General features: G+C 46.3%; 1 protein-coding gene across 3 annotated transcripts in view; it reads right to left on the reverse strand.

Moving 5' to 3' along the window:
- UBR2 (ubiquitin protein ligase E3 component n-recognin 2) overlaps positions 1-13,282 on the reverse strand; it is a 1,804,160-nt gene that overhangs the window by 869,443 nt on the left and 921,435 nt on the right. For all 3 annotated transcript variants that reach the window (XM_086927821.1, XM_086927820.1, XM_086927822.1), the window contains one exon: positions 1,589-1,691. In XM_086927821.1, the coding sequence (XP_086783947.1) occupies positions 1,589-1,691 (103 nt within the window). The remainder of the gene's footprint in view (positions 1-1,588; positions 1,692-13,282) is intronic.

Below are 13,282 nucleotides of genomic sequence, written 5' to 3' on the forward strand. Positions count from 1 at the left end.
CCTTTCCATGAACATGTTTATGCATCGCCCAGGATTTATACAGACATTTTTGACAGGCTGATGATTTTTATGTTTTGTTTTGAACATCATTATGATGGTTTTTATATGGGTTACACTTAACATTATACACTCTGTGTCCTTCTTTTGTTTTCCTGTCACAGACTGCACCAATATGGTTGCGAGTCCGATCACACACTTAAATGAGAAATTAGAATGTGTTTTTTTAAACAGCATTGTTGATTTGCTTAAAGTTTATCGTCATTGTTCACTTTGTAAAACAGACACCGTTTAGAGTGTAATCGGTATCAACGATCCCTCAGGACAGTAAGATTGTGTTCATACACTTCCGGGTTACGCGGGTCACTATTTTACCCATAGCGCATGCGCATGCATTAACACACTAACCCGAGTTCGGAAGGGACTAACATGGATTAACTACATGTCCAACCGAATTGCTCAGCCGGTGAGTGCACAACAGAGGGTACCTTGCCCTATACTAATGCATGTTACTCAGTGAACGCATTTACATCCTTTTTTAAAAAGAAATACGGACACCACAGTGTTATCATTAATGTAATTACACTCACGGTACTTTGGAACAAACAACACGTTTCCGGTTCTCCGTTTGTTATCTCGTAATAATTCACTCGGTGTCATATCGTTTTCACGTTCATGCACCCTCGTATTAACCCCAAGATCATTTACGTTTTTCTACATCACCTGGGCTGCACATTCCAATCCTCCTTTTTTAAACATTCCCGCATTTTCCCACCTACCGGCATGTAGATAGACCGAGTGATACCACACCGCAGATATGCTTTCCACAGATTGTGACCTGCTTTCATATCAGTGATTGTAGTATGTTTGATTCTACCCCACAGAAATGTATTTCCCCTGATGAAGTTCGGCCTGCACGAAATGCATTGGGCATTTGGATAACTTAATGGATTGTTCTAATTGCATTGGATTGTTGTTGAACTCCCATATGGCTGTGAAGTAACAGTACATGAAGAGAACTACATTGAACTTATGAATAAATTCGAATAACAAATGATTTTTTGTTGGTATACTTTAAAAATACCTTATCTTTGAACTGAAGTCGAAATATTGGAGGGATTCATCCACCCAAAAGAGTGCGACTAGTTATTCTGCCAAACTTGACAGCTCTTAATTTGATTCATTCGACAACTCCCAAATGGTCAGTGGGAGCAAACTGGTCAGCACCTGAGCTACCTTAGGAGGAAATTGAACCTATAATTTAAATAACAGAGTGCCACACCACCCAAACTTCTTTAGACTAGTCAGTAAAACATAATGACATCAGCAAATTGTGGGATGACCATGAAAGCAGATCCTACTTTCCTACACAGAGGTACCTTCAAATTAAAACATGGGAAACAAGTAGGACATGAGAACAGCGATGCTCAATAAGGGTGTTAAGAATTGTTAAACAAAAATGTGATCAGCCAATGACATATTACAATTGTTGTCTGAGTGTTAGGCAAAGGTTTTCTCATGTTTTTTTATATTTTGGAACCATTTACAAAAGAAAAACTAAAACGCATATTATTTAGGTGCTCAAACTTACGTGAAATCTTTTGAGTAAAGGTGAACATTATGATATTATCATCATTGGTGCTCTCAAGATGTTGTTTTTCTTCTTGGAGGGCCATCCCAATCAAATGCAGAACCTAGAAAAAATAAAACAATTTTATACAAAGTAATGATCAAGTTACTTACCTTTAACTGTGTATCCCAGTTTGATTTAGGCAGATAACCACATATTTTCACATATCTCAATAGCTCTACAAGGTATTATTCAGGTAAATGTGCTTAATAAAGGTCCTGTTCAAAACTTAACACCACCTGGTTGTAAGATTGCATTAGTGTACAAGAGAGTACACTCATTGTTGTTACCGATATCTTGCATGACTCAATTCCTTTTGGGCTCAAGCAGCTTAGATCAATGGCTCTTTAAGTTTTCGCTATCACGTCTAAATGACAACAGCCTTAGGACAAGCAAATCTAAAAAACGCACGATTTAATAACTCGATTAAAAAATACATGGTAAGATTGGACACTCATACATGTTACTTACCATCTGAAATACTCTTCCTGGACCATTCTCTATCTAACCTCAGATTCCTCACCGTGTTATATTCCCCCCAGGTGTCAAACAAGGTCGGGAAATGTTCAGTTGATTTTGTAGGCTTGTCTGCATCCTCAGATGCAAAGCCCGTCGTCACAAAGGTCTGACCAGTGTGCAGATCTCTACATTGGGATCTTTTCAAAAAGTCCATACAGAATAGGGAGGATAATGTTTTGATGAGGAATCTGCATTTAGAGAGATTATCCACCAGAAAGAGCGTTACCGAAGGAAAGGAAAGTTTCTTCTGATAGATACTTCTTATTATTCACCTTCTGAAAAGACATCAAATCCATACTTCCCCCGGTGGTGGAGCTGTGGAATTACTCAGATCAAAAAGTTCTGGAGAAAGAAACAGGCAAATTACCCATCCATACGAACCAGACCTCCAAGACAATAATGCTTTGTGAACGTGTGCACTGATGCCCATGTTGCTGCCTGACAGATACCCAGGACAGGTACGCCACATGCTAGTGTAGTATTAGCTTATGAAACAACGGAGTCTGGTCCTGGGACGAGTGGGCAGCTGGACCGAATATATACATGCAACAGCCCCTCGTGAACAATTGGACCACGAGACCGTGCCGCCTTTTCATGAAGGTAACTAGTCCAGTAACTCTCAGCAACCATAGGGGGTTTTAAAGCAACTAATTCCCATTTATTAAAACAAACTTCCTTTATATTCTCATTTGTATAGATCAACTACAATGAAAGAGCCCTGAGGAGAATCTGTGATTTTTTACAGATTCAAAACGCGTCGGCAAACGGCAGACAGGCACTACAAAATATCTGCCCTTGAAGGGATTATTCATTATCTCTGAATTGATTGCTAAACAAAAATTCAATTCTTGTTGCCATTCTTTCACCTTATGGGTTTAATAGTGGTTTGAAATTTCGCAAAGATTAATTATTTGTGGATACATAATCACTATATTCTTTGGTAAAAGAAGTTTGTGTATAATTGTTTGCTTAATTGTATATATGTCAATTGTACAGTAGTTGTAAATATGTGTAATTGTGTTTTGTAAAGGTGTTTGTAAAGTGTTCTTCTCGCCTATGAAATAGATAAATACTATCAAAATAAGTTCAAAAGGGTTAAATAAAATTACCCACACAAACAAATGACTCATTTTTTGTTTGTAGTCTCAAAGCGTTGAGAGACTAAACAATTGGGAGGGCTAGCAATTCTCTTTTTTGCAAGTGTAGTATTAGCAGCCTTGGATCATTTGAAATGAGCTCTTAGTTCCTCAAATGGCTGTTCTATACTAGTGCATAGCCGATTATTATGCCGGGGGCAATCCAGTTAGAATAGTTCTTTTCTGCACTGTTTTCCCCTTCTTTGCTCTCGAGAAACCTCCAAGGAGTTGATTGTCCTCTCGATGTTCCTTTGTACAATCAATGAAGAAACAAAGGGCTCTCTTTGGTACTAAACAATAGAATATCTTCCCCACTTTCAAGGGATCAAGTGGGGGCAAAGCAGTTCAAAAGAGTGACAGCCTGCCCAACATGGAAAGGTGTTACTTCCTTCAGCAGAAATGTAATCTAAGTCCTCAACACCAGCGTGTCTGGAAAGAATGTTGTGCAAGGCGGCTGGACTGAAAGTGTCTGCTGCACACTCACGTGACAAGCTTATGTTATTGCAACCATGACAACAATTTTCAGGGCCAAGAGATGTAGTGAACAACTGTGCATTGGTTGAAAAGGATTGCACATTATAAAGGGGACAACCACATTCAAGTCAATGTGGCATCACAGAGGGCTTTGGCAGCAACAAGTGTTGTAAACCAGGTGATTTGAACAAAGAGGGCAGATCTAGCAACCTCAAAAAGCTGAATGAACGGACAAATAGATGGGTCAAGGACAACAGAAACACTTCAGATCTACTTAGCCTGTTGCCAGTCACTCTGACGAACAAGTTAATTACTTTCGGTAACGATGTGTATGTAAGAGACATATGTGGTTACAGATTAATTACCTTTAGAATTACCCACAGAGGTCAGACTGGATCTGGAGAATTTTTCTTTGGCAGTACCCCTGCAAGTTGCTGGGTGGTGTCAGTCACGTTCGCCGTCAGTGTCGTGTTCGCCGAGATGACGTCGCGGTGTCTATTTAGACACCGACCCGGCGCGCTGACGTCAGTTCTGACACGACTTTCCACGCCAGACGCGCAGAGCAATGCAAGACACTGACCACTGGTGCACAAAATAGGGCCCTGGAAAGGAGTCTCTATCCCTAGAAGTCAGTTTGCAGAACAGGGAGGATGGTTGGGGCGGTAAGGAATCTATAACTACATATGTCTCTTACAGAAACATTGTTACCGAAGGTAAGTAACTTGTTAATCTGAAAGAAACTGCAGTTATAGATTCCTTAACTTTAGAATAGATACAACAGCAATGCCAATCCTGGAGGTGGGTCTGCAAACCAAGTTAAAATCAGAAAGTCCTAGAGAACAGAGTGGCCAAAATAGCCGTCTCTCCGAACTTGGCTGTCACGGCAATAATGTTTGGTGAAAGTGTGCAGAGATGCCCACGTGGCCGACTGACAGGTGTCAAGGAGTGAGACTCTACGCCCCAAGGCAGTAGTAGTTGCCGTTGCCCTGGTGGAGTGGGCACGGAGTCCCACTGGAACTTCCTTCTTTGCCAAGGAATAGCAGATTATAATGCAACCCATCGAGAGATGGTACGTTTCTGCACAGCCCAACCTTTATTGGCCCGGAAATATCCAACAAAGAGTTGATCGTCCACCCAGAAATCTTTTGAGCAGTCGAGATAGAAAGAGAGTGCTCGTTTTGGGTCTAGATGGTGGAGTCTCTCTTCCTCCTTCGAAGGGTGCGGAGGTGGGAAGAAGGTGGCCAAAGTGATGGTCTGTCTTATATGGAAAGAGGTAACCACTTTGCGAAGAAAAGAGGGCCTTGTGTGAAGGACTACTTTGTCTGGATGAACAGCAAGAAAAGGAGGTTTTGAAGACAAATCCTGAAGCTCACTCACCCTGCGAGTGATGGCAATAAGGAAGGCTGTCTTCAGAGTGAGGAATGCAAAAACCACAGTTGAGGAACAGAATGCAGAACAATGTCATACATTATCCCCAGTACAGAGATCTGGGCCTAAATCCATCGTTTTTTTGCACTCCACACCACCCCAGTTCAGACAGGGCCATATGCAAATCAGTCTGACCCTGTGCCTCATGGGAACAGTCCAGCCCGAACTGCCAAGCCATGCCTTCCCTGGACCTGAAACAAGCTTCTGAGGACCGGTTTCTGGCATTCCAGCCGTCTTCAGCCCGGCTTGCTTGAATCCAGTGGTGTGGAGAGCATGGGACTCACGTCTGAGCATACCCATACCACTTGGGGTGACAAATGCAACAAGCATTTGCAATGCAATAGGTCTCGCATTAGGAAAGTGTGAGCTATTGGTATTGTAAATGACAATTTTTTTAATATGTGTTGGCTTTGAAAAAATACAAATTAATAGCATTGTTATTTACAAAGCCAATATCTTACACTTTCCTAATGCCAGTCCTATTGGCTATGTCAATGCTTGTTGGTAGCAAGCAAGGACAGTTCTGTTGTGGTGCGGAGTGATGCTGTTGTGGTGCTGAGTGCTGATGTGGTTGGGCTGAGTGATGTGGTGGTGTATTAGAGTGATGTGGTGGTGTATTAGAGTGATGTGGTGGTGTCCCAGAGTGATGTGGTGGTGTCCCAGAGTGATGTGGTGGTGTCCCAGAGTGATGTGGTGGTGTCCCAGAGTGATGTGGTGGTGTCCCAGAGTGATGTGGTGGTGTCCCAGAGTGATGTGGTGGTGTCCCAGAGTGATGTGGTGGTGTCCCAGAGTGATGTGGTGGTGTCCAGAGTGATGTGGTGGTGTCCCAGAGTGATGTGTCTGTGAGTGATGTGTCCGTGCAGTTAAGTAGTTTGTTTCCTCAGTGCCAGGATGCCTGGAATTCTTGGGGCATCGTGGCTCTCTATAAATCTAATATTCATTGAACTGGGAAATTGGTATTGAGGAAATACATATGAAGCGAGTGTGGAGTGGTCACTGTGGAGCCAATTAAGCATTGCATGTAGAAGGAGCACCGTAGGCTCATATGGTGGGGCCTCTAGAGACACCTTTTGAAGACCATGAGGTGTGGGCACAGTGAGAAGAGGCATCTGGAACAACGTTCTGGCTTGTAGTGAGAAATAAATTGTGAGAGAACATGAGGGATGGGGACTACAAAGAAACTGGTAAAAATAATTAAGTCACCTGGGGTTAACTTGGACAACTGTAGGTGAGGAAATATGGGGCACGTCACTGGGGACAATTGGTGTTGGGAATGCAGAGGAGGAATCTGAGACTAGGGGGCTTGGAGTGGTTGATTTGGGGTGCACTAAATGTTTTTGTTTCAACAGTGGGTGTGAAGAATCTTTTTCCACATAATATACTTCAACAACAACAAAACTCTTTATTTTTCCATGGTAGAAAATTGACATTTCAAAATCAATGTCTGTTCATGTAGGGTGAACCGGCACGCTCAGCTACAGATGGCCATTTGTCTTGAGTAAATGGCCTGTTAAGTTTACGGTCAACTCCTAGAATGGAAATAGCATTTTTAAATGAAAAGGTTAATTTTCATCCAAAAAATAAGGCTTATACTGAAATCCAACATATTAACCTCACCTGAGAACTAACTTGAGCATCAAATCATGCTAATTCCTATGAGATAAAATGGCATATAACATTCAAGTACGTTTCCTGAAAGAGAAGAGTGCACATGATGTCCAAGAATCGCCATTGCTCTTATGGGAACAAGTATACTTGGCTTAGTACGTGATCCAAGTTACTTTGAAAATGATTCTGGTCACCACAAGGGCCCAAAGTTATTTGAGACCTAGGCCTTTGTTACGATTGTGTCAGTAAAGGCAACTCCGACGGAAATGGGTGTTTATGTCTGAACTGGTATCACGAGTTGTGCAGAATGTATAAAAAGACCTGGCTGATAAGGTGGAAAAGTGCACTATTATAGTATCCCCATTTCAAGCAATGAAACCGAGAATAAGGGATGTAATGGTGCGCGAACAGGTGGGGCGGTCAAACCACGCGTTATGTTATTCCTACCCCCCCCCCCCCCCCCACCCCCCCGCCCCCGATTACTAGAATTTTCCGTGGCAACGCCAGTTACCAGTAGAATACCTAACAAACAGAAAACACTTGGCAACTGTAGGTCATTAGTCTTATAGGTATTTACGGCTTTAAAAAGGGTATGTAGTTAACTGCAAATTTTGGGCTACGTAAAAAACGAAATTAAATGTTATAACAATCTCGTTATTGCAGTTCATCTGCCTAAAAAAACTCAAGTACTTTCATTACCTAATATGATTTGAAAAGTGTGAAATGCCTGCTTAACACACACAAAAAATACATATATTAAGAGTTAGTTCGACTACAGTTGGCAAAATGGAACATAAAATATTAAGGGCCGTTCCGTTGTCGCAGAAGTGGCTGCAATGCCCTCAGACAGCTTTTACGCCTTCGGTGTAGAAGCAGAACTCAGTCTGCGGGAAATTGAGCGTATACCACAAGAGGATCCCCCAAAAAATCGCATCTTCACTGGAAAATATCTCTGTCGTAGGACACTGGGTAGAATTCCTCCTCCAACGTAAAAAGAACTCAAAGTAGTAATGTGCCTATAAACAAGATGCTGAACCAAGGACGATTATTAATGAAAACAACGAACAGGCGCTGTTTGTTACTTGTTGGGTAAAGGGCATTACTTGAGCGGAATGCTAAACAGGAAGCGAACCTGGGTCTCAGTGTCACAGAGCCTAAGAAGAGAAAACAGCCATGTAGGCGTCATCAAACAGGCGCTTTCATCCCCTCCATCCATGGATTCCCACCGTCTAGTGCTCCTTCGTGGCTTCCTTCCTCGCCTCCCAAGTCATTCATTATCTCCTCACTCTCTTCTGGAGACATGAGTTGCGTAGATGTTTGAAGACCCTCGTATCCATCTTCGTTCTTCGGCTTTCTGCTGTGGGATATATGTGTCACCTCCGCCTTTTCATCACCCACTCCTTTCGGGCTTGCAACCGCCATTTCCACCCCAAGTTCTCGGTTCCTGACCTGGTAGGCTGCCAGATCAGATTCGTACTTTTTCCGGAGGGCTGCGGCACGGATCTCGAATGGTCGCCGGTGTTCCGGGCTCAGCTTCGCCCAATACTCGCCCATCTTCTTGAGGGCTTCGGCGTAGTTTAGACTGGGCCATTCGGATCGCACCTGATTTTTATGCTCCGCCGAGTATAGTAAACAAGAAAGCAGAGGGCGGCGTGTGTATGCGTGCGTGTCTGTGCAAACTCACCTTGTAACTACAGACATGTTGTGCAACTTGCGCAGAGCGTGAACAGGACTTCCGGAATCAACAGGGGCTGCTGGAGGGAGGAGCAAGGTTAGGAGATCCAATAGCCTGCAACTGGGAGGACTTCGAGGGACGTCACTGCTTATCCGCCGAAGGCACCTGGGCGCTCTGCAGGAAAATAAGTTACGAAAGGCGATGAGCTGACTCAGAGGCAAGTGAACTTTGGAATAATACCAAGAAAGCAGAGGGCGGCAGGTGTATGCGTGCGTGTCTGTGTGTGTGTGCAGGGGTGTGGGGGGCGGCAGCGTGTGTATGTGTGCGAGCGCCTGCGTGTGTATGCGTGCGTGTCTGTGTGTGTGCAGGGGGGTGGGGGGCGGCAGCGTGTGTATGTGTGCGAGCGCCTGTGTGTGTGTGTGTATGCAGAAGGGTGGGGGCTGGCTGTGTCTGTGCGCCGTTAATGCATGCAAGAGCAGGGGCTGAGTGGTCGTCTGCGCAAGCGCGGGTCAGAAGTGCGCTCCCGCGGTCAAAACTGAGACTGCAAAAGCGCGCGTCAGACCCGTGTCTTCATTCCTAAATACGGGCGACAATAGGTCTAAAGCAGACACCATCAAGGCTTAGGCATTGAATGTAGGTCTGCTCGACCTAAAAACCACAGTTGATGGACAGAATGCAGAACAATGTCATACATTCTCCCCAGTACAAAGATCTGGGCCTAAATTCATCGTTTTTTTGCACTCCACACCACCCCAGTTCAGATATGGCCATATGCAAATCAGTTTGACCCTGTGCCTCATGGGAACAGTCCAGCCCGAACTGCCAAGCCATGCCTTCCCTGGACCGGAAACAAGCTTCCGAGGACCGGTTTCTGGCATTCCAGCCGTCTTCAGCCCGGCGTGCTTGAATCTAGTGGTGTGGAGAGCATGGGACTCACGTCTGAGCATACCCATCCCACTCGGGGTGACAAATGCAAAAACCACAGTTGATGGACAGAATGCAGAACAATGTCATACATTCTCCCCAGTACAGAGATCTGGGCCTAAATCCATCGTTTTTTTGCACTCCACACCACCCCAGTTCAGACATGGCAATATGCAAATCAGTCTGACCCTGTGCATCATGGGCCCTTGTAGAAAACAAGGGTTCCCTGTAATAATAATAATGATAACCCCTAGTTTAGAGAAAAAGCACTGTGTAGGTAGGTATCAACCCAGGCGGTCATAAAAAACACTAGCCCACATAATAGTGTTAAGACACAACGACCCACTTCCGTAGTAAAGACAGTTTGTTTATTATTAGACAGAATTCACACAAATAAATCAATCACAATAATTTTATAAAAGAAGGCATGTAGAAACATGCAAAACATATAAGCAATTAAGTAAAATACAATAACACAAATATTGTACAATATTTGTGTTGTGTCTTAACACTATTATGTGGGCAAGTGTTTTTTATGACCGCCTGGGTTGGTACCTACACAGTCCTGTGCCTCATGGGAACAGTCCAGCCCGAACTGCCAAGCCATGCCTTCCCTGGACCGGAAACAAGCTTCTGAGGACCGGTTTCTGGCATTCCAGTCGTCTTCAGCCCGTCTTGCTTGAATCCAGTGTTGTGGAGAGAGCATACCCATCCCACTCGGGGTGACAAATGCAAAAACCACAGTTGATGGACAGAATGCAGAACAATGTCATACGTGAGTCCCATGCTCTCCACACCACTGGATTCAAGCAAGCCGGGCTGAAGACGGCTGGAATGCCAGAAACCGGTCCTCGGAAGCTTGTTCCCGGTCCCGGGAAGGCATGGCTTGGCAGTTCGGGCTGGACTGTTCCCATGAGGCACAGGGTCAGACTGATTTGCATATGGCCATGTCTGAACTGGGGTGGTGTGGAGTGCAAATAAACTATGGATTTAGGCCCAGATCTCTGTACTGGGGTGAATGTATGACATTGCTCTGCATTCTGTCCATCAACTGTGGTTTTTGCATTTGTCTTCAGAGTGAGGAGCCTGAAAGGACAGGTGTGAAGAGGCTCAAAGGGAGCATACATAACATAGGTTAAGACTAGGTTCAAGATCCACTGGGGCAATATGAAAGGAGAAAGAGGTGAATAATGTCCTTTAGAAATCTATTTACAATAGGGGGCTTGAAAAGAGAAGGCTGATCAGGAAGGGGAAGAAAGGCAGATATGGCCGAAAGCTAGCCTTTAAGAGTGCCCAGGGCAGAGCCCTACTGGGCCAAAGAAAGTATACACGTGAGAACCTCCGAAAGAGGGGTAGAATGGGGATTCACAGCCTTTGCTGTGCACCATGCCATAGACTTGTTCCATCTGCAGGCATATACCGTTTAATTGGAGGGACTACTGGCTGCCAAGATGACGTTACAGACTTCATGAAGAAGGTCAAAAGCTGACAACTGTTGCTCCTCAATTTCCACGCAAGGAGGTGGAGGCTGGACAGGTTCGGGTGGAGAACTGTCCCCTGCTGCTGCGACAGAAGATCCTCCCGAAGAGGCAGTCTGATCGGAGGATCAATGGCCATGCTCAAAAGGTCGGGGTACCAGAGCCCGGTGCAGCTTGATCCTCTTCAGCACTCTGGGCAGAAGTGGTACAGGTGGAAAGGCTTACAGGAGCCGCAGTTCCACTTGCGACAAAAAGCGTTACAGAGCGAGTGCCGCCTTAGAAATTACAACGTGCAGAATTGCTGACATTGAGCGTTCTCTTCGGTGGCGAACAGATCTTACCAAGGCTCTTCCCACTGCTGAAATAGACCTTGCACCACGTCCGAGTGAAGACGCCATTGGTGATCCACCAGGCACCGGCGGCTAAGTTGGTCCACCCTGGCATTCAGAGAACCTGCCAGGTGCTGAACCACCAGGGACATGCCCTGATGTTCCAACCATGTCCAGCGACGAAGAACTTCTTGACGTAGGGTCTACAAACTCACCCTGCCCTGCTTGTTGAAGTACCACATGGCGGCGGTGTTGTCTGGGAACACCTGCGCTACCTTCCCTATGAGAGAGGGAAGGAATGCCTTCAGTGCCAGACGAATCGCCCAGAGCTCTAGCAGGTGGATATGGAGCCCTGACTCCGCCAGAAACCAGATGCCTCTGATCTCCGCCTCTCTCAAATGGCCGCCCCATCCCAGGAGTGGCGCATCTGTCACCACTGTGAAGTCTGGTTAGGAAAGGGAGAGGGATCTGCTTCGGACCCAAACTTGGTTTGTTAGCCACCACTGCAGTTGTTGGGCAGTCCCCTCCAAGATCTGAACGTAGTCGGAATAATTTCTCTGATGCTGCGCCCACTAGAACTTCAGGTCACACTGCAGAGCCCGCATATGCCATCTGGCATGATCCACCAGCAGGATGCAGGAGACCATGAGGCCCAGCAGCCTCAGGGTCATTCTCACCGAAATCCGGGATAGAGGCTGAAAAATCGACATCATAGCCCGAACATCCCAGACTTGCTGCTTGGGAGGATAAGCTTGAGACTGCGCTGTATCCAGAACTGCTCCGATGAAAAGGAGCTTCTGCGAGGGAGTCAGGTGTGACTTCGGCACGTTGATAGTGAGCCCCAGCGAGTGCAGGAAGTCCACCATAGTCTGGAGGTGGGAGACGACTGCCTGGGGCGATCCAGCCTTCAACAGCCAGTCGTGGAGATAGGGGAAGACTGAAACCCCTGATCTGCGCAGATGAGCTGCAACCACCGCCATCCGTTTCGTGAACACCGGAGGGACGTTGGTAAGGCCGAAGGGGTGTACGGTGAACTGAAAATGCTTGTGCCCTACCATGAACCGTAGGTAACGCCTGTGGGCTGGCAAGATTGGAACATGGAAGTATGCGTCCTGCAAGTCCAACACTACCATCCAGTCTCGGAGGTCGTGGGCAGACAGAACTTGAGCCAAAGTGAGCATCTTGAACTTCTCCTTCCAGAGGAAGTGGTTGAGGGCCCTGAGGTCTAAGATAGGACGCAGGCCATTGTCCTTTTTGGGTACCAGAAAGTAGTGGGAGTAGCAACCACAACTTACTTCTGGCACAGGGACCCTTTCAATAGCTCTCTTGGCTAAGAGAGCTACAACTTCCTGGCGGAGAAGGGCTAAAAGATCCTCCGACATACGATGGAAAGATGGCGGCGTGGAGGGAGAGGATGTCTCGAAGGGGAGGGAGTAGACCCTTAGGACTATCTGCAAAACCTACCTGTCTGACGTGATATTTTGCCACTGTGGATGTGATGGCCAATCCTGCCGCCCACTGGCCCCTGGTGGCCCTGAAAGGTCAGACTAGGAGTGCTTGGAGGCTGTTGCAGGTGGGTTATGGGTGGACTGGCTGTGTCCCACGTCCGCGGCCAAGCGGAGGCTGGGTAGCTTGCGTGGGCCGGTGGCTGGACTGGGTCGAACATGATGAGGCACCCCTTCCGTAGCCACGAAAGGTGTGAAAAGCAGACTGCGTGGGGCGAGAGGTTGTCACGGGTCCCAAGGATCTGGGCGTAGCCCTAGAATCCTTGAAGCATTGAGCACTTAGTCCGCCTTGTCACCGAAAAGTCGATGGCCATCAGTAAGGTGGATTGGACATACCAACAGAAAACCAGACATCCTCAACCAGGCGTAGCGCCTCAAAGCTACGCAGGTGGAAACCATTCTGCCTAGAGAGTCGGCGGTATCCAGCCCACACCTGATGGTGAACTTCGCTGCGTCTCTACCCTCTGCCACTGCGTGGGTGAGAACGACCCCGGCCTCCTCAGGGCAGCACTTGCATAACCGTATCCCACACCATATTGGTATAAAGGCCCAATAGGCATGCGGTGCCCACCGACCGCA

Source organism: Lissotriton vulgaris, chromosome 6 (genome assembly GCF_964263255.1).
Source record: "Lissotriton vulgaris chromosome 6, aLisVul1.2, whole genome shotgun sequence".
In the NCBI taxonomy this organism is placed as follows: Eukaryota; Metazoa; Chordata; class Amphibia; order Caudata; family Salamandridae; genus Lissotriton; species Lissotriton vulgaris.